We start from the raw sequence: 26483 nt of genomic DNA, 5'->3' as shown, positions 1-26483 counted from the left end.
TCCTTCCCATGGGAATGAGGTAAAAATTATGCTGCAAGTATGGTCTGTTATAAACCTTAACATGAATAGTACCATGGGTATGGAGAATAGATAAGGACTACATTGAGTGCAAAAGACAAAAGGCCAAGTAACCAAAACTCTGAATTTTGAAAAATGAAACAGGGAGCCATATGCAGCCAAATTTAAGGGATTTTAAGTAACCAAGATTAAGGAAATAAAAGGAATGTTTTATACCAAAAATATACAAAAAAAAGGTTTCTAGCTAAATGATTAAGAAATTATCTCATGCCCTGGTTGGTATGGCTAAATGGTTGGAGTGTCATCCCTTGGACCAAAGGGTCTCTGGTTTGATCCCCAGTCAAGGGCACATACCTGTGTTGCAGGTTTGATCCCTGGTGGAGATACATGCAGGAGGCAACCAATCGGTATGTCTCTCTCACATCGATGTCTTTCTCTCTCTCACACCCCCTCCCTTCCACTCTCTCTAAAAAATATCCTTAGGTGAGGATTAACAACAAAAATTATCCCAATATATATAAAGAGCTAGGTGCCGTCACGACCAAACAAGCAACCGGTCACCATGAAGTGCATGGAGCACCTTTCAGTCCCATCCTCCCCCCCTCCCCCGCCCCCCCCAGTCCCTGAGCTGCTCACTATGAGGAGGGGCTGGTGGCGGGGCAGGACTGGGGACTGTTGAGCGGCAGCAGTGGGCTGCTTCTCGGGATGGCCATGAGCTTAGCAGAGCAATCACCCGGGCAGCAGAGAGTTTCACAAAGCAGTCGCAGGGCGGGGGAGTTTTGCGTAGCAGTCACGGGGCAGGGGAGTTTCGTGGAGCAGTCACGGAGTGGGGGGAGCCTTGCGGAGCAGTGGTGGGACTGGGGAGTTTCGATGACCGTGTAGTGGCGAGCTTCGAGGAGCAGTCGAGGGGCCCCGAGCATCGTGGAGTGTCCCAGGGCGGGGAGTTTCATGTAGCATCGCAGGGCGGCAGACGCCATGCAACGGAGGCCAGGCTAGGCCTAGGGACCCTAACTGTGCATGATTTCGTGCGCGCTGGGCCTCGAGTCTCAATATAAAAGAACTCTAGATCAAGTATTACCTAAGACGTAAGAGTTGGCTCATTAATTTTACCTTTCTTTGAAAAATTAAAATAACAAATATCTATATTAAGGAATGCCTTCCCATTTTTTAAAACAGTAAAGTATATACAATAAGTTCTTATATTTTAAACATGTCAAATATAAAACCAATTCGAGAAGAGAGAGATTATTATACCTTTTTGGTAATGTTGCAACCTTCAAAATTTTCTGACAAGTTTGTTTTTATAGAATAAAAGGTCAAGCTGCCAGGTTATTTATTTACTAGAGGCCTGGTACATGAATTCATGCACGGGTGGGGTTCCTCTTCCTGTCCGTCAATCAGGACCCATAGAGGCTGACCAAGGGGAGGGACCATGGGAAGTTGGCTGGCAGTGGGAGGTTGGCTGTGGGAGCGAACTGACCACCAGGGGGGCAGCTCCTGCATTGAGCGTCTGCCCCCTGTGGTCAGTGCCCATCATAGCGACTGGTCGACTGGTCGTAACGGTCACTTAGGCTTTTATATATATAAATTTATTTTAATCCTCACCCAAGGAGTGAAGATATTTTTCCACTGATTTTTAGGAAGAGTGCAAAGGAGGGAGGAAGGGAAGGAGAGGGAGCGAGGAGGGGGAAAGGAGGGAGAGAGAGAGAAAGGAGAGAAATTTTGATATGAGACTTTGATTGGTGGCCTCCCATACTCACCCCCGACTGGGGGCGGCGATCAAACCTGCAACCCAGGAACATGCCCTTGACTGAAAATCGAACCTGTGACCCTCTGGTGTGCAGGCTGACACTCTAACCACTGAGTCATGCTGGCCAGGCCTAGGTTATTTTTTTTAAAATATATTTTATTGATTTTTTACAGAGAGGAAGGGAGAGGGATAGAGAGTTAGAAACATCGATGAGAGAGAAACATCGATCAGCTGCCTCCTGCACACTCCCCACCGGGGATGTGCCCGCAACCAAGGTACATGCCCTTGGCTGGAATCGAGCCTGGGACCCTTGAGCTCTATCCACTGAGCCAAATCGGTTAGGGCAGGGGTGGGCAAACTTTTTGACTCGAGGGCCACAATGGGTTCTTAAACTGGACCGGAGGGCCGGAACAAAAGCATGGATGGAGTGTTTGTGTGAACTAATATAAATTCAAAGTAAACATCATTACATAAAAGGGTATGGTCTTTTTTTTTTTTAGTTTTATTCATTTCAAATGGGCCGGATCCGGCCCGCGGGCCGTAGTTTGCCCACGGCTGGGTTAGGGCCTAGGTTATTTTTGATAACGTATTTTCCTATCGTCTGACATCTAAACAGTCTACTAATATTAGTAAAATAATTAATAGAAAAATATTTTAATGACACTTTGTGTAAACAAAATTAGTACTAGTACTAAAAAGATAACGGTAAAATCAAAATATAAGAAATTTTTCATGTAACAGAAATCTCAACTTTTTCACTCTTATTTATCAATGTTTCCTTCTATATAATTCCTCTCATTTTATTCCTGACATTGTTATCCTTTTTTTCTCCTGACATTGTTATTTAACAGGGGCTTTCATTTTATTTTTTATTTTTCCAAGTCCTATTAATTTGTTGATTTAGCCATACAATACAGATTATTTTCAAGTTAGGAAAATGTGCTGCCCTAACCGGTTTGGCTTAGTGGATAGAGCGTCAGCCTGTGGACTGAAGGGTCCCAGGTTCGATTCCGATCAAGGGCATGTACCTTTGTTGTGGGCACATCCCCAGTAGGAGGTGTGCAGGAGGTAGCTGGTCGATGTTTCTCTCTCATCGATGTTTCTAACTCTCTATCCCTCTCCCTTCCTCTCTGTAAAAAAATCAATAAAATATATTTAAAAAAAGAAAATGTGCTTAGCTTTCCTTTCTAAATCTGTCTTTTATTCAAACCGTTAACATTCCCTTCTAATTGGCAACTTCTAATGCTCTTTTAGCAAATACTCATTAGCTAAACTTCTCAAGTAATTTCATGTCTTGTAACTTTTCTTTTAATATATGGCCATAGAAAACTAAGAATGCGCTCTGTTAGGACAATAATTACCCTTTGCTCTACTGTCGAGGGTCCCTTTTCAGCTTTGAAATGTTAAGATTCCAATATAACTTCCATGTTAATTTGGCTATAACAATAACAACAACAAAAAGTGCTGCCCTAACTTAAAAATTTTAGTTTGAATTAAATTAAGAAGGTATATGAGTCTAACACTAACCACGCCTGACACCCCTTACATGCCGCAGGTTATTGCTTGATGTGCAGGTTGAGCTTGAAAAAATACAGAATCTCTTAAAATTTAAATCAGATTCAAATAAATTTGTTTCCAAATGTGACTATCTTCATTGTTACTATGAAGTTTCATTCTTCTAAACCCATCAGCATGAATAAAGCATTGAGTGTAAATAAGAGAATCTAAGTTATCCAAGAAGTCCAAGATCAAGTATAATCTTGAAATCTGGGAAATAGGGCTAGTTCAAAGCTTGAGTGCAGACAGGGTGTAGGTGGGTGGTAACTGGGTAATTACATATTCCCTTACCTATAGTCTAACATTAGGAAAGAAAGAGCCTTCAGTCTCATCTACTGCTCTTAGTCACTAGTTTTTAATGCTTGGCTTTAATGCTAAATGAAGTGCCACATTAATACTAACCGTAAATTCTGTCTCAGATGTCATAAGTACACATTCAAAATAAACTGACCCTTTCACATCTCAAACACTGAAATCATGGAATGTACTGCTTGTGTTTTCATGGAGTGTACTGGTTGTGTTTTCAAATCTGGAAGACAAATGTGTAATTTTAAAAGAAAAATTGAAAATTAGAATTTCATACCTTGTGCAAGCATGTTAAATTCCAAGAACAGTGCTATGTGGTAAAGTTCCATGGCTTCTTCTGCCCTGGTCATGTTTGGTTTCCCTGCGACGAGAGCCTGAACTTCACTGAGACTCCCCACAGAGGGGCTACAGTGCAAAACGGAGAGGTCCACCACATCGGTATACATACAGTGTAATATAACTTTTGCATATTTTTTTGGTATAATGGACTCATCTAATATAATTCTTGTGGGAGTCCTCAAAGTTCGGTCTGTGATTTCTTCACCAGTCCGTATCCTCCTTTGTAATAAATTTCGAAAAAATGGGGACCGTGCCGAAATAACAGCTTTGTGAGCTTTGTGCTCTTCATCTAAACAGTTCTGATTTCCACCAAAAGCTTCAACCAGTTCAGAGTCTGAAGAAAAACTAAGGACGACATCGTAATAACACATGTAATCAAAAAGTCCACGCATATCTACATCAAGGGAATTTGGTGTTCCAAATTCTTCACTAAGCTGAACGAGGATATCGACATTTTGAAACCTTGAGTCCTCCATTCCAAACTCTCCAGTATAAAGGTAGTGTAACAAAGCAGAAAACATAGGCATATCTATACCAGCTGTATTGATGTCCATTATGATCTCTGCCCCATACTCAGGTGAGGAAGAAAGCAGTGTTTTAAAAAATGGACACCTTGCCGCCAAAATGGCACGATGAACAGGAAAACAAGTTTCTTGAAATATTAAGTCTACATCAGTACAATACTTATACTCATAAAGATCGGCCATATCCTTCTGCAATGTCCGGGCTTCTGGTCTAGCCAAACTGGCTTGTAGAGAAAGTTCCTTTAAGGCTGAAGTTCCCTCGTATTCCTCCACTAATGCATTGACATCTCTAACATCCCAACCAGAGAGGAGTTCTCGCATCTGCTTGGCGTGATCAGCAGACCTATTCGATTTTCGACGCTTAATAAACTTCTTTTTGAGGGTGGCAAGGCCAGAGGCTCTCTTTTTTTTGTCTTGTGGTTTCTCATGGCCATGGTCAAGACTATATAATTTTGATTCACAACCATAGCCTTGCTGAGAATAGGATGATGTCCCTAAGAAGGAAATTAAATAAATGAAAATGTGTTTCTTTTTTCTTAAACATTGATTTTCAACATTCACTTTAACACATATTTCATGCTAAAAATTTTTAGACATTCTTAAACCATAAAAAAACACACCCTGATTTTGTTTTTATAAACATAAAAAGTTCAAATAACTTTTCTTCATAGTAAATAAGGACAAAAGAGCAGATTTACATTTGTTGAGGAAAAATCCTGGATGCTGAAAAATTATAACTTTTTCACAGCTCATTTATTTTTTCATCCGAAAAGACCACCGAAAACACGATTCTATTTATATTCACAGAATAAAATGAATTAGAAAAATGAAAACAGTTACCTATAAAAGTCTGTTGGGCTTGAGAATTTCCCCCTACCCTCGGGGAACATGAATGAGGATAGTTAGATGCATTAGCACCCATTTTCTTCAGTCACTCAGGCATTCCATCTGCTGGCTCTTCAGAGTATAATCCCAGAGGCCTTTATGAACTTTCAACCCTGGATCCAGCAGCCTCTTTTCATCCATTTCTTGATATGAAACAAAAATAATTTTATTCATATTTTCAAATGTATCTCAAATTGAATAGTAAAAAAAAAGCAAGCAATTGAAAACTGCTTTTATTTACCAATAATGACATGCTGTCAACTTCACACGTAAAAATTTCAGAAGATGTAAACAGTTAACCTTGAATTATGAATCAGTGTTAGCTGCAATTTTGAGCCATAAAATCTACCAATTATGTACTTTCTATGATAGTAAAAAGCAACAATCAGACTAATGTAAATATATAGTTATAGAAAGAGCAATTCAAATCACAGGGGGGAAAGACACAGGTAAAAAGTATTCAGACTAGAAAAAAGTTTTTTTAATTTTTTTATCTTTAGAAACAGTCACCAGTTATTATAATCTAACACCTAAACAATTTACAAATACTTAGAAGGTTGATACCAGTTCTCACTCTCACCTTATCACATAACACACACACACACACACACGCGCGCGCTAGAGAATTAGTTTTATCTGAGAAGTCTATAATATTTATAGCAACACAAAACACTTTTACATTGGTCCATTTGAGATTCTCATCACAAATGCCTTCAAAAAAGCACTCAATTTTATGATGAATACACTTAGAGAATCTAAAGCAACCATATAAAGGTTATAAGACATCATAAGTCCCACTGGAGATACAGAGCAGCCAGAAAGCATTAGGAAGTCACAGGCTGAGACATTTGCCACCATACTGAGCACCACAGGGACAGCTGGGGTCTCATCATGGAGGGGTGGCTTGAAATAAAAGTATCTCTGGGACTCAGGGATAGAATCTCTTCCCGGTAGCTCCCAGTCAATGGGAATCCCCTTCGGATGAACTGATCTGGGTGACATTCACATCTCCTACTGGAGCTCTAATACCAAAATAAACAAAAGCCTTGCCCTAGCTGATTTGGCTCAGTGGCTAGAGTGTCAGCCTGCGGACTGAAAGGTCCTGGGTTTGATTCCGATCAATGGCACAAGCCCTGGGTTTCGGGCTTGATCCCCAGTAGGGGGTGTGCAAGAGGCAGCCAATCAATGATTCTCTCTCATTGTTGATATTTCTATCTTTCTCTCCTTTCCTCTCTGAAATCAATAAAAATGTAAAAAACAAAAACCCCACAAAGGCCTTGGAAAAACTGGTGAGAGCGATTTTTCTGGATCAGATGTAACCATTAAGATACCCTCTGTCCCTAGTTCCAAATCCTGGTAACATTGTGCAGTTCTAGTACTAAAGCCGTATTTCTCAAAATTCTCAGGAACCAATTCATTTATTTCTTAGGCAACCAAAACCCTATGCCAAATGGAGCACAGTATTATGTTATTTATTTCTTAATCTAATCTGCTGCCTTTACATGCTGGAAATGAGAGTTAGTCACAGTCTAATCTCTCCAGGGATGTTTTCATTCCAGGCAAGCTTTGTCTGTCTTCTATATGAAGCAGTATAAAAAATCCAATATTTGGATGATATGACAGAAAAGGAAAGGGGAAAAGGGCCTATGGGACTAGGAAAGGCCCACAGGATGCAATGGCCCTAGAAAGCTGGTAATTCCTTTTTTTAGATTCACCATTCTGGGAGCACTCCCTCTGTTAATAGCTGACATGATCAATCTCAATCAGGATGATCTAACTCAGCGGTCGCCAATCAGTGGTCCTCGAGGTCCGAAAGGTTGGGGACCACTGATATAACTGGCTTCAAATAAGTGATTGTAGCTGACCTAACTGAAGGGGGGTGGGGAGGCATCATGAATGCAAGAGAGAATTAACAATCCTATGAAAATTTTCTAAAAAGCAAAAAGCAACCTCTCCCCTCAAAAAGAAACCCTAGATCAGCATTTCCAAAGAGTCTCTCCCAAATCTGAAAAATGCAGGATTAAATAGAGCTTAATAGGTTTCTTTACTTCAGGACAGTTTAGCACAGAGGTCCTCAAACTTTTTAAACAGGGGGCCAGTTCACTGTCCCTCAGACATCCCACACATGCGCACTGCGGGCCCGGGACAAGTCGGCTGCTAAGCAGGACAGGCAGCGGCGGCAAAAACACCCGGCGGGCCGGATAAATGTTTTCGGCGGGCTGCATGTGGCTCGCGGGCCGTAGTTTGAAGACGCCTGGTTAGCATAATATTTCAAGTGCTAAGGTCATTATAAATCTCCAAGTATTCAGCATCATTGCCCCAAATTTCTGATTTTAAATTGTATCATGAGCCTAGCCAGTGTTGCTCAATGGTTGAGCATCAACCTATGAGCCAAGAGGTCCCCAATTTGGTTGTGATCAGGGCACATGCCCGGATTGTGGCCTCAATCTCCAGTAGGGGGCATGCGGGAGGCAGCCGATCGATGTCTCTCATAGATGTTTCTATCTCTCTGCCCTTCTCTCTTCTCTCTCTAAAATCAATATGAACATAAATTGTATCATGAAAAATTTCAAAAATACACAAAAGAGAATAGTATACTGAAGCCCTCAAACCTCCAGATTCCAGAACTATCAAAATTGTTTTAGCTTATATATAAATGCTTAAATTTGATATGGAAAGCTTATAGATAGCACTTAAATGTCTATTATCAGCTTCTCATAGAAATAAAAATCTAGATACATGTATACTGTGATCACAATCATTATTATAACACTCATCAGTTATTGAGTACTCTGAGCCAGCCATTCTTAAGCAATTTATTTACATGAATTAACTCCTTTAATTTTCTCAATAATGTGAGGTATAGCTCTATTATCATCATCCCCACTTTACTTTTTTGAAGAAAGTCTTTTTTTTTAATTTATTGATTATAGAGAGACAGAGACAAACATTGATTTATTGTTCCACTTACTTATGCATTCATTGGTCGATTCTTTTATGTGCTCTGACCAGGGATCAAATCCACAACTTTGGCATATTGGAACAATGCTCTAACCAACTAAGCTACCCAATTAGAGTTTATCCCCACTTTACACAAGGAGAGACTAGGAAGTTAGGAAAATGAGGCATGAAAGGCTTAGTTACTTAACCAAGGTCACAGAGCTGGTAAATTGCAAAACCAGGCTTGGCATTCAGGCTCTGATGAACAATATTATCTTTGCCATTTTTTTTCCTCCTAAATGTTTGAAGAAAAAATTTCCAGAGCAGACAAACATAGTTCCAATCCAAAAATGAGAAATGAGTACACACCTGACAGTGTGACTTCTGTTACTTAAAAGGATCTTTCATGGTAAGCAAAAATGACTTAACTGAAAGGATAGCTCATGAAATCAAAGCAACAGTGCCTTTCTGAATATTTACAGCTAGACTATATGTTCCTTTATGGCAGGATGACACTTTTTAATACTTGATAGTCCACCCCTCCACCCACTCAATCATCCATCCAATTCTGAGCATTTACCATCTGCTAGACACTTACACAGGCCCTGGGATACAGCAGTGATTTTGCATCCTGAATAGGATCTCTTATGAAATTAAGAAAAAAACTACTGTTCTGGCTTCCTAGTTTAGAGCCAGACCTTAAAGAATAGGAGTGCATTAAGTAAAAAAGAAAAGGTCATTTAAGGTATTAGAAACAGGATGAATAGGAATAACTCCTGTCCTAGTCAGCACCCCACTCCCAGTTCTCATAACCCTATACCTCTATTATCTACTAATATTGCAGCATCATTACTTACGTTTCCACCAAACTGTTAAGTTTCCCGAGGCTAGGTACTCAGCCTATTTACCTTAGAATTCTCACCATCACCACGGAACCCAAAGTAGACACACATTTGAGTAAATAAATGCTAGCTATTATCATGAATGTTGATAAATAATGTGTCTAAGGCCCGAAGAGTTTTTATGTTTGAATGTATGGGTAGGAGTTGGATCAAAAAGCCTCAAATCTCATACTAAGGTGTTGGGCCTTTATTCAGAACACAATGGAGTGAACACAAAATACAATACATAGATGATGTATTATAGAATTGTACACTTGAAACCTATATAATTTTATTAATGTCACCCCAATAAATTCAATAAAAAAAGAACACATGGAGGAACTACTGGAGCAAAGCATAGAACAAGAGAGAAGCATCATTATATTTATGTTTTAGAAAGATTACTAAATGTCCTCAAGGCAGAAGATATTTGATGCAAGACCTTTCGAAGATTCTTACTATGGTGCAGAAAAGTATTAATAAGCATCTGACTTTTCCTTACCTTTAAAATGAGGATAATATCACCAACTTTGCAAGGTTGTTTTAAGAGTTAAATCCTATCCTAATAATGAAGAGCTAATATGCTAATTAGACCAAACAGCAGAACGACCGGAGGAAGCCAGGGCTGCGAGGGCCAGTCGGGGCTGCGGCTGCGAGGGCCTGCATAGAATGCGAGGGCTGAGCCCCTTGCACAAATTTCGTGCATTGGGCCTCTAGTAAGAGAATAAATATGAACTGACACTGGAAAGCAGAAGTAGCTCATCACAAGAGGAGGGTTTTCATGAGGGACCTGATATTGTGCCAGGTCTTACCTGGCCTGGATGAAATAAATATTAGAGATGTTCAGGTATTCTGAAAAACTCAGTTTCTAGACACTTAAAGCTGAGGACCAATTACTGGAAAGTGATAGGTAAAAGAACCTATGCAGTTGCACTAGAAAGACATGAATGGACCTTTTACTGTGCCACTTTTACCTAGAGCTCCTACTCAAAATGCGTTGTCCAGACTTAAAACCTCAGAATAAGATCCTCCTGAAGTAACAGGTGGAAAAATGGAAACAGAGGGCTGAAAAGGTCCTGAAAGCCTGACTCTCAGCCCCAGGCCTTGCTTATCCCCCTTGCCTGAGCCTTTGGCAGTGCTAACTAAAACCTGATGAGGAAGGAAGCCTGGGCCAGAGAATTGACAAACACAGCAGCCACAATAGGAGCTGCTTGGCTCTACCATACCTAACACTAAAATGTTTGTTGTTTCTCCTAGTATCTAGATTTCCGCCGCCCGCCGCCTCCCCACCCCCCCCAACTGAGGCAGCTTTGAAAGGGCCAATTTTTTTTTTTCTCCAACAGCTAGGGAAAAGGGCCTACAAGCAGAAGGTAGAAATAACTATGAGGCTCTCCAAGAGAGATTGTAGAATCTGCCTAATCAGCAATCTTAAAGGCAATGGTGCCATTTGACTACCTTTATACCAGGCACACAATAGTTGAATGAATAAATGAAATCATTGTTCTAACTGGGACAACTGTTTCTACTGTTGGCTTAGTGGTGTATAGAAAAGCAACTCTGGGTGTTTTAGAGAAGGCAATGAGAAACCTGAGTCTAGGTTGGCATTTACAGAGGATTTGCAGAGACAAACAGAGCTGAAAGGATTTTCAAAGAAACTGTATTTAAAAGAAAAAAACATGAAATTTCTCATAAACTTCATTCAAAACTAAAAAAAATTACATTTTATGACACAAACCTGTTTAGCAAATGTTAAAAATATATATAAGGGCATATTTCTTGTTGAGTTTATTTTATATATATATATATATATATATTTTATATATATATATTTTTTTTACAGAGAGGAAGCAAGAGGGATAGAGAGTTAGAAACATCGATGAGAGAGAAACATGGATCAGCTGCCTCCTGTACACTCCCCACTGGGGATGTGCCTGCAACCAAGGTACATGCCCTTGACCGGAATCGAACCTGGGACCCTACAGTCTGCAGGCCGACGCTCTATCCACTGAGCCAAACCAGTTAGGGCTCTTGTTGAGTTTTTGAGGGTTCTACAGGCAGAGTTGGAGAGATAAGAAAACATGCTGAGCGAACCTGATAGTAAGGCTGAGACTATGGCTGCACTTGGAGAAGAGAAAAATAAAAGAACAAAAGAGCCGAAACCAGTTTGGCTCAGTGAATAGAGCATCGGCCTGCGGACTGAAAGATCCCAGGTTCGATTCCGGTCAAGGGCATGTACCTGGGTTGCGGGCACATCCCCAGTAGGAGATGTGCAGGAGGCGGCTGATCGATGTTTCTAACTCTCTATCTCTCTCCCTTCCTCTCTGTAAAAAATCAATAAAATATATTTTTTTAAAAAAAGAACAAAACAGAACCATGAATACAAACAGTCAACGGTATCCTTATCTAAGGCAGTCTTCATAAAGACATCCACTTATTTATGCAATGTAAGTCTGCATCTCTTAAATCACCATTTTGCATGTGTTGAGGACATCTATAATAAAAAATTAGGATAATCCATATGAAGTCCTTATCATAGAATACCCAGTAAATGTTCAACAAATTAGTGAGGGGATGATGGAGAGGGAGAAGGGTATGATGATGAGATGTCTACCTTGCATGACTGGGTAGTTAGCAATGCTGGGAACCAAGAAGAAACATGGGATGCAATCTGTGGGTAAACTGGGAATAATAAAGATAATGGGTGTGAGGCCTCAGAAAGACATACCAAGGAAGAAATAATGCAAACACAGCATACATAAAGGATGAAGTATAAAAACAAGTTTCCTAATACTAATATTTTCATTTCTGGAGAGATATGTATTACAACACAGCATTTTCTCAATATAATTCATCTACTTCTGATTGAAGATTTTATTTACAAACTAGTGTCCCAGTGCACGGATTCGTGCACACTGAAAGGAAATTAAGTAGAAGAAATATTTTTTTTTAAATATATTTTTATTGATTTTTTTACAGAGAGGAAGGGAGAGGAATAGAGAGTTAGAAACATCGATGAGGGAGAAACATCGATCAGCTGCCTCCTGCACACCTCCCACTGGGGATATGCCCGCAACCAAGGTACATGCCCTTGGCCGGAATCGAACCTGGGACCTTCCAGTCCGCAGACCCATGCTCTATCCACGGAGCCAAACCGGCCAGGGCTAGAAGAAATATTTTAATATCACTATTCGCCCTTTCTCTATAATAGAAGTGTCAACCAAATTCACAATCGACAATGACAGATGGAAACACACGCATGCGATTGGTACCAGCAAGAGCTTTATATGTATCGTGTGTGTGTGAGTCAACTTAGCCTTTCATATATATAGAATAAACTTGCTTAATTAGACCTGTTTTCTGATTTAGCTAAACTCGTCATATCTATCTTCTCTGAACAGAAAATAAATATCCTTTGGGTTCACTGTGCCAAGAAAAATAACATCGCAGAGGAAGAGGATATGTTCTATGTGGTAATCATTATTGGAATATCGTCTTGTCAGTAGTAATACCTTGCCAGCATCTCCCATCCCACAAATGAATAGATGTATAATATTCTCTAAAATCATTAACAGGCCCTGGCTGGTTTGGCTCAGTGGATAGAGCGTTGGCCTGGGGACTGAAGGGTCCCAGGTTCGATTCCGGTCAAGGGCATATACCTTGGTTGCGGGCACATCCCCAGTAGGGGTTGTGCAGGAGGCAGCTGATCGATGCTTCTCTCTCATCGATGTTTCTAACTCTCTATCCCTCTCCCTTCCTCTCTGTAAAAAATCAATAAAATATATATTTTAAAAAATCATTAACAGCCGAAACCGGTTTGGCTCAGTGGATAGAGCGTCGGCCTGCGGACTGGAAGGTCCCAGGTTCGATTCCGGTCAAGGGCATGTACCTGGGTTGCGGGCACATCCCCAGTGGGAGATGTGCAGGAGGCGGCTGATCGATGTTTCTCTCTCATCGATGTTTCTGACTCTCTATCTCTCTCCCTTCCTCTCTGTAAAAAATCAATAAAATACATTTAAAAAAAAAATCATTAACAGAATACACAAATAAAATTCCCTAACTTTTTTCCATCCTTAGTTTTTCCCTTCCTTTCTTTTTAATGAAATAAACATCCTTATATGGGTATTGGGTGCTAGCTGAGATAGATAAATCTTCATTTCACTCTTTTTAAAAAATATATATATTTTATTGATTTTTTACAGAGAGGAAGGGAGAGGGAGAGGGATACAGAGTTAGAAACATCGATGAGAGAGAAACATCGATTCAGCTGCCTCTTGCACACCCCCTACTGGGAATGTGCCCGCAACCCAGGTACATGCCCTTGACAGGAATCGAACCTGGGACCCTTCAGTCCACAGGCCGACGCTCTATTCGCTGAGCCAAACCGGTTAGGGCTTCATTTCACTCTTGCATTGTCGCCTCAAAAAGCATTTCCGGCTCCTACTTTGGGGCTTGCTATGCCTACTTTTCACAAAGTCTTCACATGGTTCACTCTCATTTTATTCACGTATTTCTTTGCTCAAATGTCATACCCTCAGAGAGGCTTTTCCTAATCATCCTTTATTTTAAAAAACACCATCTTATCCTATTCCATCCCATTCACAATCCTCTATTCCCTTTCTTCAGCTAATTTTTATTTACAGCACTTTCAGCATTTAAAATTATATTCCTGTTTACTTGCTAATTGTCTCACACTACACTGTAAGCGCTATGAGAGCCAGAATTTCATTTATCCAACAACTAAATCCTCAGAACATAGAACAGTGCCTGGCATACAAGAAGCATTGAGTTGAAAACTGCTGAATGAAATTAGTTTTTAAAAAATAAACATTTTAAGGAAAGCCTTGTATGTAATCATTCCTTAAACTTTTCAGTCTAAAAACGGTTTCAGTAAAAAAAGGATCCGTATTCCTTGTATATTCCCTATACCTCTTAGAAGAATGCGATTTAAAAATTGCACTAATACTTGGGGTGGGGGGAACATTTACTAAGGGGGAAAAAAGAAGAAAAAAAAAGAAAGAAAAGATTCATGGATCACAGCCTCAAACATGATTCTGTTGAGATATTTTAAAATACATAAGCAATAGCCCTGGCTGGTGTGGCTCAGTGGGTTGGAGCACTGTCCCATAAACCGAAAGGTTGTGGATTCGATTCCTGATCAGGGCACATAGTCAGGTGTAGTTTCGATCTCCAATCAGGTGAGTACAGAAAGCAGCTGATCTATGTTTCTCTCTCACAATGATGTTTCACTCTCCTCTGCCTTCCCCTCTCTCTAAAATCAACAATAGAAATGCCCAGCTAGTGTAGCTCAGTGGTTGAGCATCGACCTATGAACCAGGAGGTCACAGTTCAATTCCCAGTCAGGGCACATGCCTGGGTTGCAGACTCGATCCCTAGTGTGGGGCATGCAGGCGGCAGCCGATTCTCTCATCCTGATGTTTCTATCTCTCTCTCCCTTTCTCTCTGAAATCAATAAAAACATATTTACAAAATAATAGAAATAAAAATACATAAACAATGAAGTAATTATTTTAAAAATGCACACTAATTCCTCAAAAAATTAAAAACAGGATTATCACACAATCCAGCAATTCCACTTCTGGCTATATATCCCCCCAAAATAAAAACAAGGACTTGAATAGATATTTCTACACACATGTTTATAGCAGCATTATTCACAATAGCCAAAAAGTGGAAACAAACTAAGTGTCCATCAACAGATAAATGAATGAACAAAATGTTTACATAGTGGAATATTTTTAGGCCTTTAAAAGGAAGGAAATTCTGACACATGCTACAACATGGATAAGTCTTGAGGTCATTATGTTAAGTGAAAAAAGCAAGTCACAGAAAGACAAATATTATATGATTTTATGTATGTGAGGTACCTATAGTAGTCAGAATCAGAGAAAGAAAGTAAAATGACAGTTGCTGGAGGCTGGGGAGTTAGTATGTAATGGGCACAGAGCTTCAGTTGGGGAAAATAAAAAAGTTTTGGGGATAAGATGGTTGTTATGATTGCACAATATGGACGTATGTAAAGCCTTAGAACTATATGCTTAAAACTGGTTAAAGTGGTAAATTTTATGTTGTATATTTTAAACCATAATTTAAAAATTCCACTAATATAGGTTTAAAAACAATGACATTTTCCCTTTTTTACATTCTTTTTAATGATTATAGGGCAAGTATCTTATAATAGGGTTATACAGTTTACAAGTGCTTTTTCACACATTAATAAGTCATTTTATTCTCACATTAAGTCTTCAATGTAGACAGGACAGGCTTCATTTTCTTATTTCTGAATGAGGTAGTAAAGGTAGAATGTGAAGTGACTTATCCAAAGTAAAATATATATGGTAAAATGGCAAAACTAAATCCCAGGCATTTTGATCCCTAATTTAGTGTTTTCTTCCCTAAACAAGAAAGCATCTCAAAAGTATCCAGTCCTATACCAACCTTTCTGAAGAGAACAGCCATGCCTTCCTTCCGCTACTCTATGCCTCCCGCACTGCTGCTTTTGTTACTGGTCTTAAACTGCTAATGTTTCCACTCTATCACCCCCATCTAAAGTAAAGAAACAGATCTTAAATTAATCTCCAATGCTCTGCATTATTGGTGAACAATAAAAAGTTTCTGGATTGTGGATTATATTCAATCTCCTAGCATTCAAACAGCAAAGACAATTATGACTACGCTTCTCTATTTTCACTCCTTCCTATTACTTGTGTTTTCCTCTTCTACAGGAGAAACTTTTGTAATTTCTGTAATAAAGAAAAAATATATACAAAAGTAGAGAGAACAGTAAAACAAACCTCCAACCATCACTAAATTTCAACAATTACCAATTTGTGGTAGTATTTTAACCCTATACCCCAATCCACTCTCTACCAATCCCTGTGGATTATTCTGAAGCCAAGTCCCAGATAGATTTCCTTATTCGTCTCTAAAAGAAAGGATGTAAAAGAACAACTACAATACCAGTATCACATCTAAAACAATGAAGGATAATATCTTATTAAGAACTTTCCAGGCAGTGTTTCTTTTTTTTTTTCCTTAGTTTTTTTGAATCAGAACCCTAGGGTTCATACATTGTGAATGGATGACTATGTCTCTTTAATCTTTTTTCTTGTTAATCCTCACCCAAGGATATTTTCTCCATTGATTATTTTAGAGAGAGGAAGGGAGGGAGGGGAGAGAGGAGGAGAGAGACAGAAACAGAGAGAGAGAAAGAGGCACATTGGTGTGGGAAAGACAGTGATTGGTTGCCTCCCACACACACCCAACTGGGGCCAGGGATTGAACCTGCAACTCAGGTAAGTGCCATTGACTGGAAATCGAACCTGTGATCCTGTGTGCAGAACGATGCCCTAACCACTGAGACACACCGGCAGGGCTCTTAAATCTTCTTTAACAGGTTCCTCCCTGCGCCCCTCCTTTTGCTCTGGTAATTTTTTTTTTTGTTAAAGAAACCAGGTTATCTGGTAGTTTCTCATAGTCTGGATTTTGCCAAATACGTCACCATGATGTAGTTTAATATGTTCCTCTGACCCCTGTATTTTCTGTAATTGATAATTAGGCCTAGTGACTTTATTAGATTCAGGATCATTGTTGTATTTTTAAGTTTATTTTGCCAAGACTGTTTCACAGGTGGTAGTGTGTTCTTCCAATAGGTACAAAATGTCTACTTCTCAATCTGTGATATTAACAATTTTCAATGATCACCAACTACAGTCATTATTAATTCATTAGGGTTGCAACATGGAAATATTCTGTTATTCCTTCTTTAAGCATTCATTGGAATACTTCTCTGTGAGAAAACTCAACTATTCAATTGTTTGATGTGAAATTTGCACAGAAAAGGCAGAATAAATTTTTTACTTTATTTAGCAATTTTTAAAACAATTAACTCTCCATCATCCTCTAAATATAATCAGCAAGCTTTTTAAAAATATATATTTTTTATTCATTTCAGAGAGGAAGGGAAAGAGAGAGAGAGATAAAGCATCAATGATGAGAGAGAATCACTGATCAGCTGCCTCCTGCAGAAACCTGGGGGTCAACCATCTGTTTCATAGGTCAATGCTCAACCACTGAGCCACACTGGCCAGGCAATTAGTGAGCTTTTTAAAAACAATTATATACATTCGTGGATTTAACCATATTTGATGGGTTTCAATTCTTTGACCTGGGAATTTTAACTCTTCTTTGTCAGACTTTATTGTTGAAGGATGTGCCAGAACTGACTTAGTAATTAAGGTTTAAATGAGATTTCTCTATCATAAGCTATTACTAACATTTGCTACAAACTCATCTTGTTCTGCCACAAAGCTTTTTTGCTTACCAGAAAATTCTCATGTCTAGTCTCAAGCAAGCAAAAAGTATTTTGGGAAAGTCTGAAGACGAGAATAACTAGGTCTTATGAAGCAAATTATGGATTTTTTCTCTAAAAAACAATTCACAAGTAAATCCCAGGTAAAACAGGCTTAATATAATTTCAAAATATAGAGGGAAAAGACATATATTGTACTTGAAGTTACTACTGGCATTCAAGTCTCCTTCTAAAGAAAGAAAGAAGGGACCTAGCCGGTTTGGCTCAGTGGATAGAGCGTCGGTCAAAAGCACATGCCTGGGTTGTGGGCTCGATCCCCAGTAGGGAGCATGCAGGAGGCAGCCAGTCAATGATTCTCTCTAATCATTGATGTTTCCATCTCTCTCTCCCTCTCCCTTCCTTTCTGAAATCAATAAAAATATACTGAAAAGAAGGGAGGAAGGAAGGGAGGGAGGGAGGGAAGGAGGGAGGGAGGGAGGGAGGGAGGGAGGGAGGGAGGGAGGGAGGGAAGGAGGAAGAAGGAACTTCAGTAACAATACATTTCATGTATTGCTCCTTCCAGGATTTCTCTTTAGTAGGTAAGGTTTTTTTTTCCCTAACATTTAAGGGACTGTCAAACTTTTTATCTAAGTGAACACTTTCAGGAAATAATTAAGGGTAAGCTAAAACCATTTTGCATGTCTGGTCTAATTGCTTTTTCCATTTCATTTTAGCTTAAAGATAATACCATATCTTATGTTTATTTTAAAAATTATTTACAAAGCACTTTTTAATGTTATTATTTCATCCTAACAACTCACTTACTGAGTATCTATAATGTACCAGACACTGTGCTACATACTGTAGGCTTTGGCTCAAAGTACACAGAGTGTGTGTGTATACATAAATATATATATGTATACACACACTAGAGGCCCAGTGCAGTGCACTGGTAAGAGTCCCTAGTGGCTGCCGGGTGCGTACTCCCTCCCTTCCCCTAGCCACCTGCCACCGCTGGAGCTTCCCTCCCTTCCCCTGGTTGCCTGCCACCCCTGCCCCCAGCCAGCCACGCCCCCTAGTCGAACTCCCAGACAAACTCCCGGTTGAGGGGACAATTTGCATACTACGCTTTTATTATATAGGATGTGTACACACACACACACACACACACACACACACACAATATTGATTTCAGAGAGGAAGGGGGAGGGAGAGATAGAAACATCAATGATGAGAGAGAATCATTGATCGGCTGCCTCCTACACGCTCCACACTGGGGATCGAGCCTGCAACCCAGGAATGTGCCCTGATCAGGAATCGAACCAGGACTTCTTGGTTCACAGGTTGACACTCAACCACTGAGCCACACTGGCCAGCAAAGTATACAGAGTTTTGTGGGGAAGTCAGACATACAAGCAAGTGATTACAGTACAGTGCAGTAAGGGCTGGAAGAGAGGTCCAAAGTACTAAGAGTGAGAGTATAACTACGGGTAAAGGTAATGTTTGAATTGGGTCTAGAAGAATGGAGAGGATTGTATCAATCAGGTTTTTTTATGGCAAATAACTCTGAAGAATTGGCTTAAACAATAAAAAATTTATCTGTCCTGAGAAGAAATTCTGGGGTAGGGAATACCCCAGGCCCAATATAATATATGTCTACAATAATGTTATCTGGACCCAAGTACATGCTACCTCACTGCTCTGACATCCTCAGGGCATGCTTCACCAGTGGCAATTTGGGTCACATGTTCTCTTGTTCATATACAAAAAGCGAAAAATCCTCTCCCCCAGAAATAGAATGTCTCTTTCCCTTCAATCTGACTAGTACAAATAACAGTTTATAGGGAAATGCCTTAAGTTGACTGGCTTGGAGTAATCAAAATCTAGCCCTTGAGTGGGTGATGAATCATCATCTCAGTCTCCTGGATGACAAAGAATAAGAACTCCAAGCATTGGGATAAACACATGAAAAACAGAAAATAAGCAGCAGCTTGGTATGGCTGGAGTGATGGGAAATCTAAGGTTGAAAACAGTCTCAAACTCTTGTGAATCTGGTCTTTATCCCATACCAGTGGTTCTCAACCTTCTGGCCCTTTAAATACAGTTCATGTTGTGACCCAACCATAAAATTATTTTCGTTGCTACTTCATAACTGTAATGTTGCTGCTGTTATGAATCATAATGTAAATATCTGATATGCAGGATGGTTTTAGGCGACCCCTGTGAAAGGGTCGTTCGACCGCCAAAGGGGTCGCGACCCACAGGTTGAGAACTGCTGCCATAGACAATAGAAAGTTAACACAGATTTAGGTAGGGAAGTAACATGCTCCAATAGGATTTTTTAGAAACTTAAGATTGGTAGCATATAGAGAATAGCCAGAGAAAAAGAGAAAGAGTAGGAGAATAACTGGCAGAGACTTGGTTGGTAGGCTATTCAATAAATAGTCCAGACTAGTAAGAATTGGTAACAGGGAGGTAAAGGATTGAATAAATACTTATAAGGTGGCAAAGCAGCTATGTAAGATACTGCTTATACATAACATACAGAACACATACATATATATTTTTTTGTTTTAAAGATGAGGAAAATTAAACCTCAGGCAGGTTAAGGGGCTTGCTTAAAATCACATAAACAATAGTCAGAATCTGAATGGCGGTTTGAATTCCAGTCCAGTGTTCTATCACAACTATATCTAAACACTCCAACAATGCTCAAAAAAGGGAACTTTTAAACATTTATTTTAGAGAGAGAGGGTCGGAAAGAGAAACATCAATCGGCCAGCTCTGGCCAGGAATTGAACAGGCTATTTTTCAGTGCAGGGACGACACTAAACCAAGTGAGCCACGTTGGCCAAGGCTTGAATTCTATGACTTAAAGAATATGGTGTGTATTGGATTGTGATGATTCCTATTTATTCCAATCTTAACATAATATTCCCTACATAGGTCTAATGTCCATTATAAAACTTAGTACATTATATGTTTTTGTGTTTTTTAAAAATATATATTTTTATTGATTTCAGCTAGGAAGGGGGAGAGAGAGAAACATCAATGATGAGAGAGAATCATTGATTGGCTGCCTCCTGCACGCCTCCTACTGGGGATTGGGCCCACAACCCGAGCATATGCCCTTGACTGGAATCAAACCTGGGACTCCTCAGCCCGCAGGCTGACGCTCTATCCACTGAGCCAAACCAGTTAGGGCCATCATATGTTTTTGAAATCTCTTTATTATTAAAGATAGTGACCCAGTGCATGAAATTTGTGCACATTAAAAGGGAATTAGAGGAAATATTTTAATATTGCTACTTGCTCTTTCTCTATAATGGAAGCGACAGAGATTTAAAGAAAATTAGTAAAATATATATGAAAATCTCCCTCCTGTCAGAGTCTGGTGCGCGCAGCGTGACCCAGAGTCAAGTCCCCGCCCACCCATGTGCACCTCGAAATCAAGTGAGAACCAAACCCGGCTGGCCCCACCCTTGTCAAGCCTTGCTGGGGGGGAGGGGGGGGCGCGCGCGAGGAGGGGGGGGGCCCCGCACAGCCTCAGATCCCCTATCAAGCCCTGCCGGGTGGGGGGTGTGGCCTCAGGTCCCCCGTCAAGCCCCACCGGGTGGGGGGCACAGCCTCAGGTCCCCCATCAAGCCCGGCCGGGTGGGAGGCACTGCCTCAGGTCCCCCTGGCCCTGCACGAGGGTGCAACGACCATTTGCATATTAGCTCTTTATTAAATAGGATAGTGAGGCTCTAACCAGTGTGGCTCAGTGGATAGAGTGTCAGCCTGCGGACTGAAGGGTCCCAGGTTCGATTCCGGTCGAGGGCATGTACCTTGGTTGCGGGCACATCCCCAGTAGGGGGTGTGCAGGAGGCAGCTGATCAATGTTTCTAACTCTCTATCCCTCTCCCTTCCTCTGTAAAAAATCAATAAAATATATTTTTAAAAAGATAGTAAGGATGTGAAAGACTCAATTTGTAATGCCAAATTTATAGATTGTCAATATTTTAATAATTAAAAAAAATTAAAAACCACTGCAGCCTTGGCCACTGTGGTTCAATTGGTTGAAGAGTCTTCCCATGCATTGGAAGGTAGCTGGTTTGATTTCCAGTCAGGTCACCTGTTTGGATTTCAGGTTCCATTCCTGGTTGGGGCACATGTGAGACGCAGCCGATCAATGATTCCCTGTCATCATTGATGTTTCTATCTCTCTCCCCCTCTCCCTTCCACTCTGAAATCAATAAAAACACATATATTTTTAATATGGGCAAATAATTTAAATTGATATCTCTTCAAAGAAGATATGCAAATCAAAATCACAATGAGATGTCATTCACACCCATTAGTATGACTATCAAAATAAAAAAGCAAGTTGTTGAGGATGTGGAGAAATTGGAAGGCTTATACAGTGATAGTGGAAAGGTAAAATTTTCTGGGTATACATCAAAAAGAAATGAAAGTACACACTCAGATATTTATACACCCATGCTCATAGCAACATTATTCACAACAGCCAAAAAATGGGAGCAAACCAACTATCCATTGACAGATAAATGCATGAATAAAATGTAGTATACTATATACATACAATGGAATATTATTCAGCCTTAATGATTTGTACACCATAAGCGTCTATAGACGATGCAGCAGACCTTTTTTAGTTAAATTCAAAATTGTGGCAGTTAACTGGTTAAAAATGAAGGAAATTCTGACAAAAGCTATTAAGATAGATGAACTTTGAAGATATTATGCTAAGTGAAATAAGCCAGTCACATAAGGATAAATATTGTAAGATTCCACTTATACGAGGTTTCCAGAGTAGTCAAATTCAGAGACAGAAAGAAGAATGGTCGTTGCCAGAGGCTACAGATAAAGGGAAATGGAGAGTTGGTGTTTCATAGGCAGAAAATTTCACTTGGGGAAGATGAAGAGAGTTTTGGAGATGGATAGTGGTGATGGTTGCACAATCTTTTTTAAAAAAAGAATAGTTTATTGATTTCTTAAAAATATATATTTTTATTGACTTCCGAATGGAAGGGAGAGGGAGAGAGAGAGAAATATCAACGATGAAAGAGAATCATTGATCCGCTGCTTCCTGCACACCCCACTAGGGATTGAGCCACAACCCAGGCATGTGCCCTGAAGAGGAATCGAGCCGTGACCGCCTGGTTCATAGGTCAACACTCAACCACTGAGCCACACTGGCAGCACAAGAATAATTTATTGACTTTTAGAGAGAGAGGAAGGGATAGGGAGAGAAAGAGAGAAAGATCAATGATGTGAGAGAATCATTGATCGGCTGCCGTCTGCATGCCCCTTACAAGGATTGAACCTGCAACCTGGGCATGTGCCCTTGACTGGAAATGGAACCGGCAACCTCCTGGTTCATGGGATGACACCCATGAACTGAGCCACATTGGCCAGGGCAGTTGCACAACAATCTTAATGCCATAGAACTAGAGACTTTAAAGAAATTAAAATGGAATTTCATGTTATATATTTTCACCACAATAAAAACAAAAACAACACCAGCTATGTATCCTTCCTATTGACTATCCTAGTCTAAGACCTTATCTCTTCATATGCAGGTAACTGCAATAGCGACTGTTGTCCCTGGTTCAGTCCAGTCGCTTCTTATTCTAGCTCAATCTGTAGATAACTGATAGGTCCAGCTTACTGGTGTAACACATTAATGTCTGGCCTCCAAACTTTCAAAAGCTTCCCATATCTTGCAAAAGAGGATAAAAATCTAAATCTCTTCAATCCAATACTCAAACTCTTCCAAAATCTTCCAACTATCTCGGTTTCCTTTTAGTCCCTCAAAGAAATTTAGTCAGCTCAGCCTAGCTTCCCTCCATTCCCTTCCCCCAAAGCTAATCTCCACATTATACTCTTGCTTTTATCTCAAGAAGTAACTGCTCCAATCTCTCTGTAAATCTAAACCCTCATAAGCTAGTTCAAGTCCCAAGTGTTCCAGGAAGTTCTTTAGACTCCTGACACCTCATCATCTCCCCCTGACCTGAACACCTACAGCATTCTTTGTACTGGTAGAACTTACTAGATTGTCTTCTAGACTCACAGAGATACATCTTATCTTTCCTGAGGGTAAAGTCTATACATTACACTTTTTTCTTTCTTCCTGTAGTATATAACACAAAGCACAAAGTAGATAACAGGTTTAATTGAACACAAGGTATAATTTTGGATGTCTGCATTTCGTTAACTAGGCTATGAAATCAGAATCATTAGACATTACTTTATTTCTGAAAGTTAACCTCTGGCACAACAAAGAAATTTCTGTGACTTAACAAGACACATGGAAACTGCGTGATATAGATGGGGTCAATGGGGTAAAAAGGGGACATATGTAATGCTTTCAACAATAAAGATTTTTAAAAAATTTTTAAAAAAGAAACTACTAGGTGGTATAACGCAGCAAACATAAAACAGGTGTTTTAAATCCTAAAATTAGAGTCTGATACAAAAAACCTGTTTAAATGCTGATACTGGGGCACAGAACAATACAGTAGTTAGGTTGTGGGACAGAATATTCACCTTTGGGTTTTACTGAATGCATGCAAGAATGAGCCATGAATGCTGTAAGTGGGCACAATGCAGCCACAGGCTATGAGAACTCTAAATGAAATGTCAGTCCATTTTTATTAAATTCAGGTTAGAAAAAGAAATCATCAATTACTTATGGTAACGGATAGTAGCTGTCAGAATCACAGCAAAGTTCTTTCGTTTCTGTTTTCAACTTTACTGCACGAAGACCTAGGGATGGGTACTGGTGGCCACAGATGCAATCAATGAACAAGAAGCTCAGGAGGGTAGTGAAAAGAGTTGTCTAAAGGGAGCCTAGATCCTAGTTTAGGTCCAACCCTGAGCAGCTGTAGCGCCCACACTAAGTCACTGACTCACTCACCTCCCCGTGCCTGCCCCTAGTGTCCCGGCTCCAAAACAAGTCCCACCAGATCTCTCAAGGTTTTTCTGACTCCGAAATCCCACGACAAGTTTAACCACAGCTGCCATTAAAGGTGTGATTCTTACAATTTCAAGTCTTTCTTCCACATCTCCGGAAGAAAGGAATTTATGTCAGCAACCTAAAAGAAATAGATACTACTCAAAGACAAAAAAATAAAATAAAAATCTGTTAGTTGAAAAAACTAAGTAATTGTGGGGGGAAAAAAAGCCTATGTCCTCATTACAGCAAGATGTTTTAGCAGAGGGAACAGTGCTCTGGTAAAGATAAGCAAGACGCTTCTGTAAACTGGGCCTAAAGCAGAGGACTTGTTATCTGTGCTGGTATGTGAAGACCTGCTATTTAGTAGCTCAAAGCAGAAGCAACACTCAGAGCTTCTAAAAAAATTTCTTAAAAAGGAAAATACAAAAGAAAAGCTTCTCAAAAAAAGAAAACAAAGACAAATAAAACAACGGCGACAAAGTTCTCACCCTCGGTGTAAGGACAATAAGCCGCCGTGCGAAGGAGAACACAGGGAAAGGCTCGCTTTCGGGTCCTCCGGGCGCAGACGCCCCGATCAACAATGTCTCCCCTCCAACCTGTCAAAGCGCAGTTCCGGCTGCAGCCCCACAACAGAAACTTACCGCACAGCCTAACTTCTGCCCCCGGGAGCGGCCTGCTCCCTCTCCACTGCCGGCCGGCCGGCCGCTCTCCCGTCCGCCCGGGGCGGCCGCAGCCCCGCAGCCCGGCAAACACGCGCCCGAGGCTGGGGAGCGGTTTCCCGGAGTCCTGGGAGCGGCGGGTCCCGCCCCTCCGCGCCCCGAGCCCGACGGGCCGCTGCGGCCCCCGAGTGCCGCGCTCCCCGCTCCGAGCGCCACACCTCGCGCCTCTGCCCCCGGGACGGCGGCGCCCGGCCGAGCCCGCCCCTCAGGGTGCACCGGGACCGGCCAGTCGTCCGCCGCCGCCGCCGCCGCCTCACCCCCGGACGGACGACTGCCCCTACCCCGGCGGCAGTCCAGCGCCTCCTGCGGTGGCCCGGCCCCAAGCACGGCCCCCTCACCTCCAGGCTCAGCCCCTTCCTCGCCGGGACGCCTAGCCGCGTAGGACAGCCTCGGCTCCCAGCCTCCGAGACACCGAGGGACACTCACCCTGGAGGCTCCTCCCGCCGCTGCTGTGGCTGCCGCCGCTGGGACCGCGGCCGTCGCCCCCGCCGCCGCCGCCACCAGCACCGCCGTCCGCACCGGCGCCAGCACCCCCAGCCATCCTCCTCCTCCTGCCGCCGCCGCCGCTGCCGCCTCTCCGCTCCTGTCAGGGGCTCAGGCTCCGGGACTGCTCCAGGGCTCCCTTGCCGCCATTTTGACTCCTAGAGAGAGCAGGAGGGGCTCGGCCCGGCGCGGCCCTGGGGCGCCTGCGCGGCGCTGCGGAGCCGGCCCGCGCCCCCGCCGTCGACGCGCCTGGGGTCACGTGGGCCGGCGGCGGCGCGCGCACCAGGCTGGGCCGGGCTGGGCCGGGCCGGGCGGGGCAGGCGCGATCGCGGAGCCGGGCCGCCAGGGGAGCCGGGTGCGTGCGCATTATCCCCGCTCCACGCCGGAGGTTGGACACGGGCCCTCTGACTTTGAAGTTGGTTGTCGTGTCCTGCTTCTTCCTGGGAATGGTGACACCTCACGACAGGTACCAGAATGGAATTCCCGTAACTACGGTGTTGGACCTCCAGGTCTCCGCATGCACGGTTCCGTTCTGCGGACCCCGTCCTGATGGACCGCACACAATGCACCAGCCTCCAAGAGGGCATTCTTGGCGCCTGGCAGTTTATCTTCAGCCCTGTCTGCGCGGTGCTTTTACAGGCACCACCTTGCTAGCTGTGTAACAGGTTAAAAAAAAAAATCCGTTTAAGACGCTGAAAAGTTGTTCTCAACAAGACACGCTCATAAACGAGGGACAAGAATTGATGAAAGCTGTGCCACGGTTGCCACGTGGAGGCGTCAAATTGCTCTAACTTACATGTCCCTTGTTTGAAAGT

General features: G+C 41.6%; 1 protein-coding gene across 3 annotated transcripts in view; it reads right to left on the bottom strand.

Moving 5' to 3' along the window:
* LOC139010231 (BTB/POZ domain-containing protein 7) overlaps positions 1-25809 on the bottom strand; it is a 77984-nt gene extending 52175 nt beyond the window's left edge. Inside the window, exons 1-3 of one of the 3 annotated variants that reach the window (XM_070414426.1) lie at positions 25612-25809; positions 5335-5522; positions 3909-4988 (exon numbers count right to left, since the gene is read on the bottom strand). In XM_070414426.1, the coding sequence (XP_070270527.1) occupies positions 3909-4988; positions 5335-5416 (1162 nt within the window). In that variant the 5' untranslated portion in view covers positions 5417-5522; positions 25612-25809. Of the gene's footprint in view, positions 1-3908; positions 4989-5334; positions 5523-24427; positions 24585-25107; positions 25196-25611 lie in introns of those variants that run through there. The other 2 variants (XM_070414432.1, XM_070414440.1) reach the window with 2 other exon arrangements.
* Between the last annotated feature and the right edge of the window lie 674 nt (positions 25810-26483).

This window comes from Myotis yumanensis, unplaced genomic scaffold (genome assembly GCF_028538775.1).
Source record: "Myotis yumanensis isolate MYYU_CA2020_CCGP unplaced genomic scaffold, mMyoYum1.0.hap1 SCAF_1, whole genome shotgun sequence".
NCBI classification, from domain to species: Eukaryota; Metazoa; Chordata; class Mammalia; order Chiroptera; family Vespertilionidae; genus Myotis; species Myotis yumanensis.
This window is presented reverse-complemented; position numbering and strand designations above follow the sequence as displayed.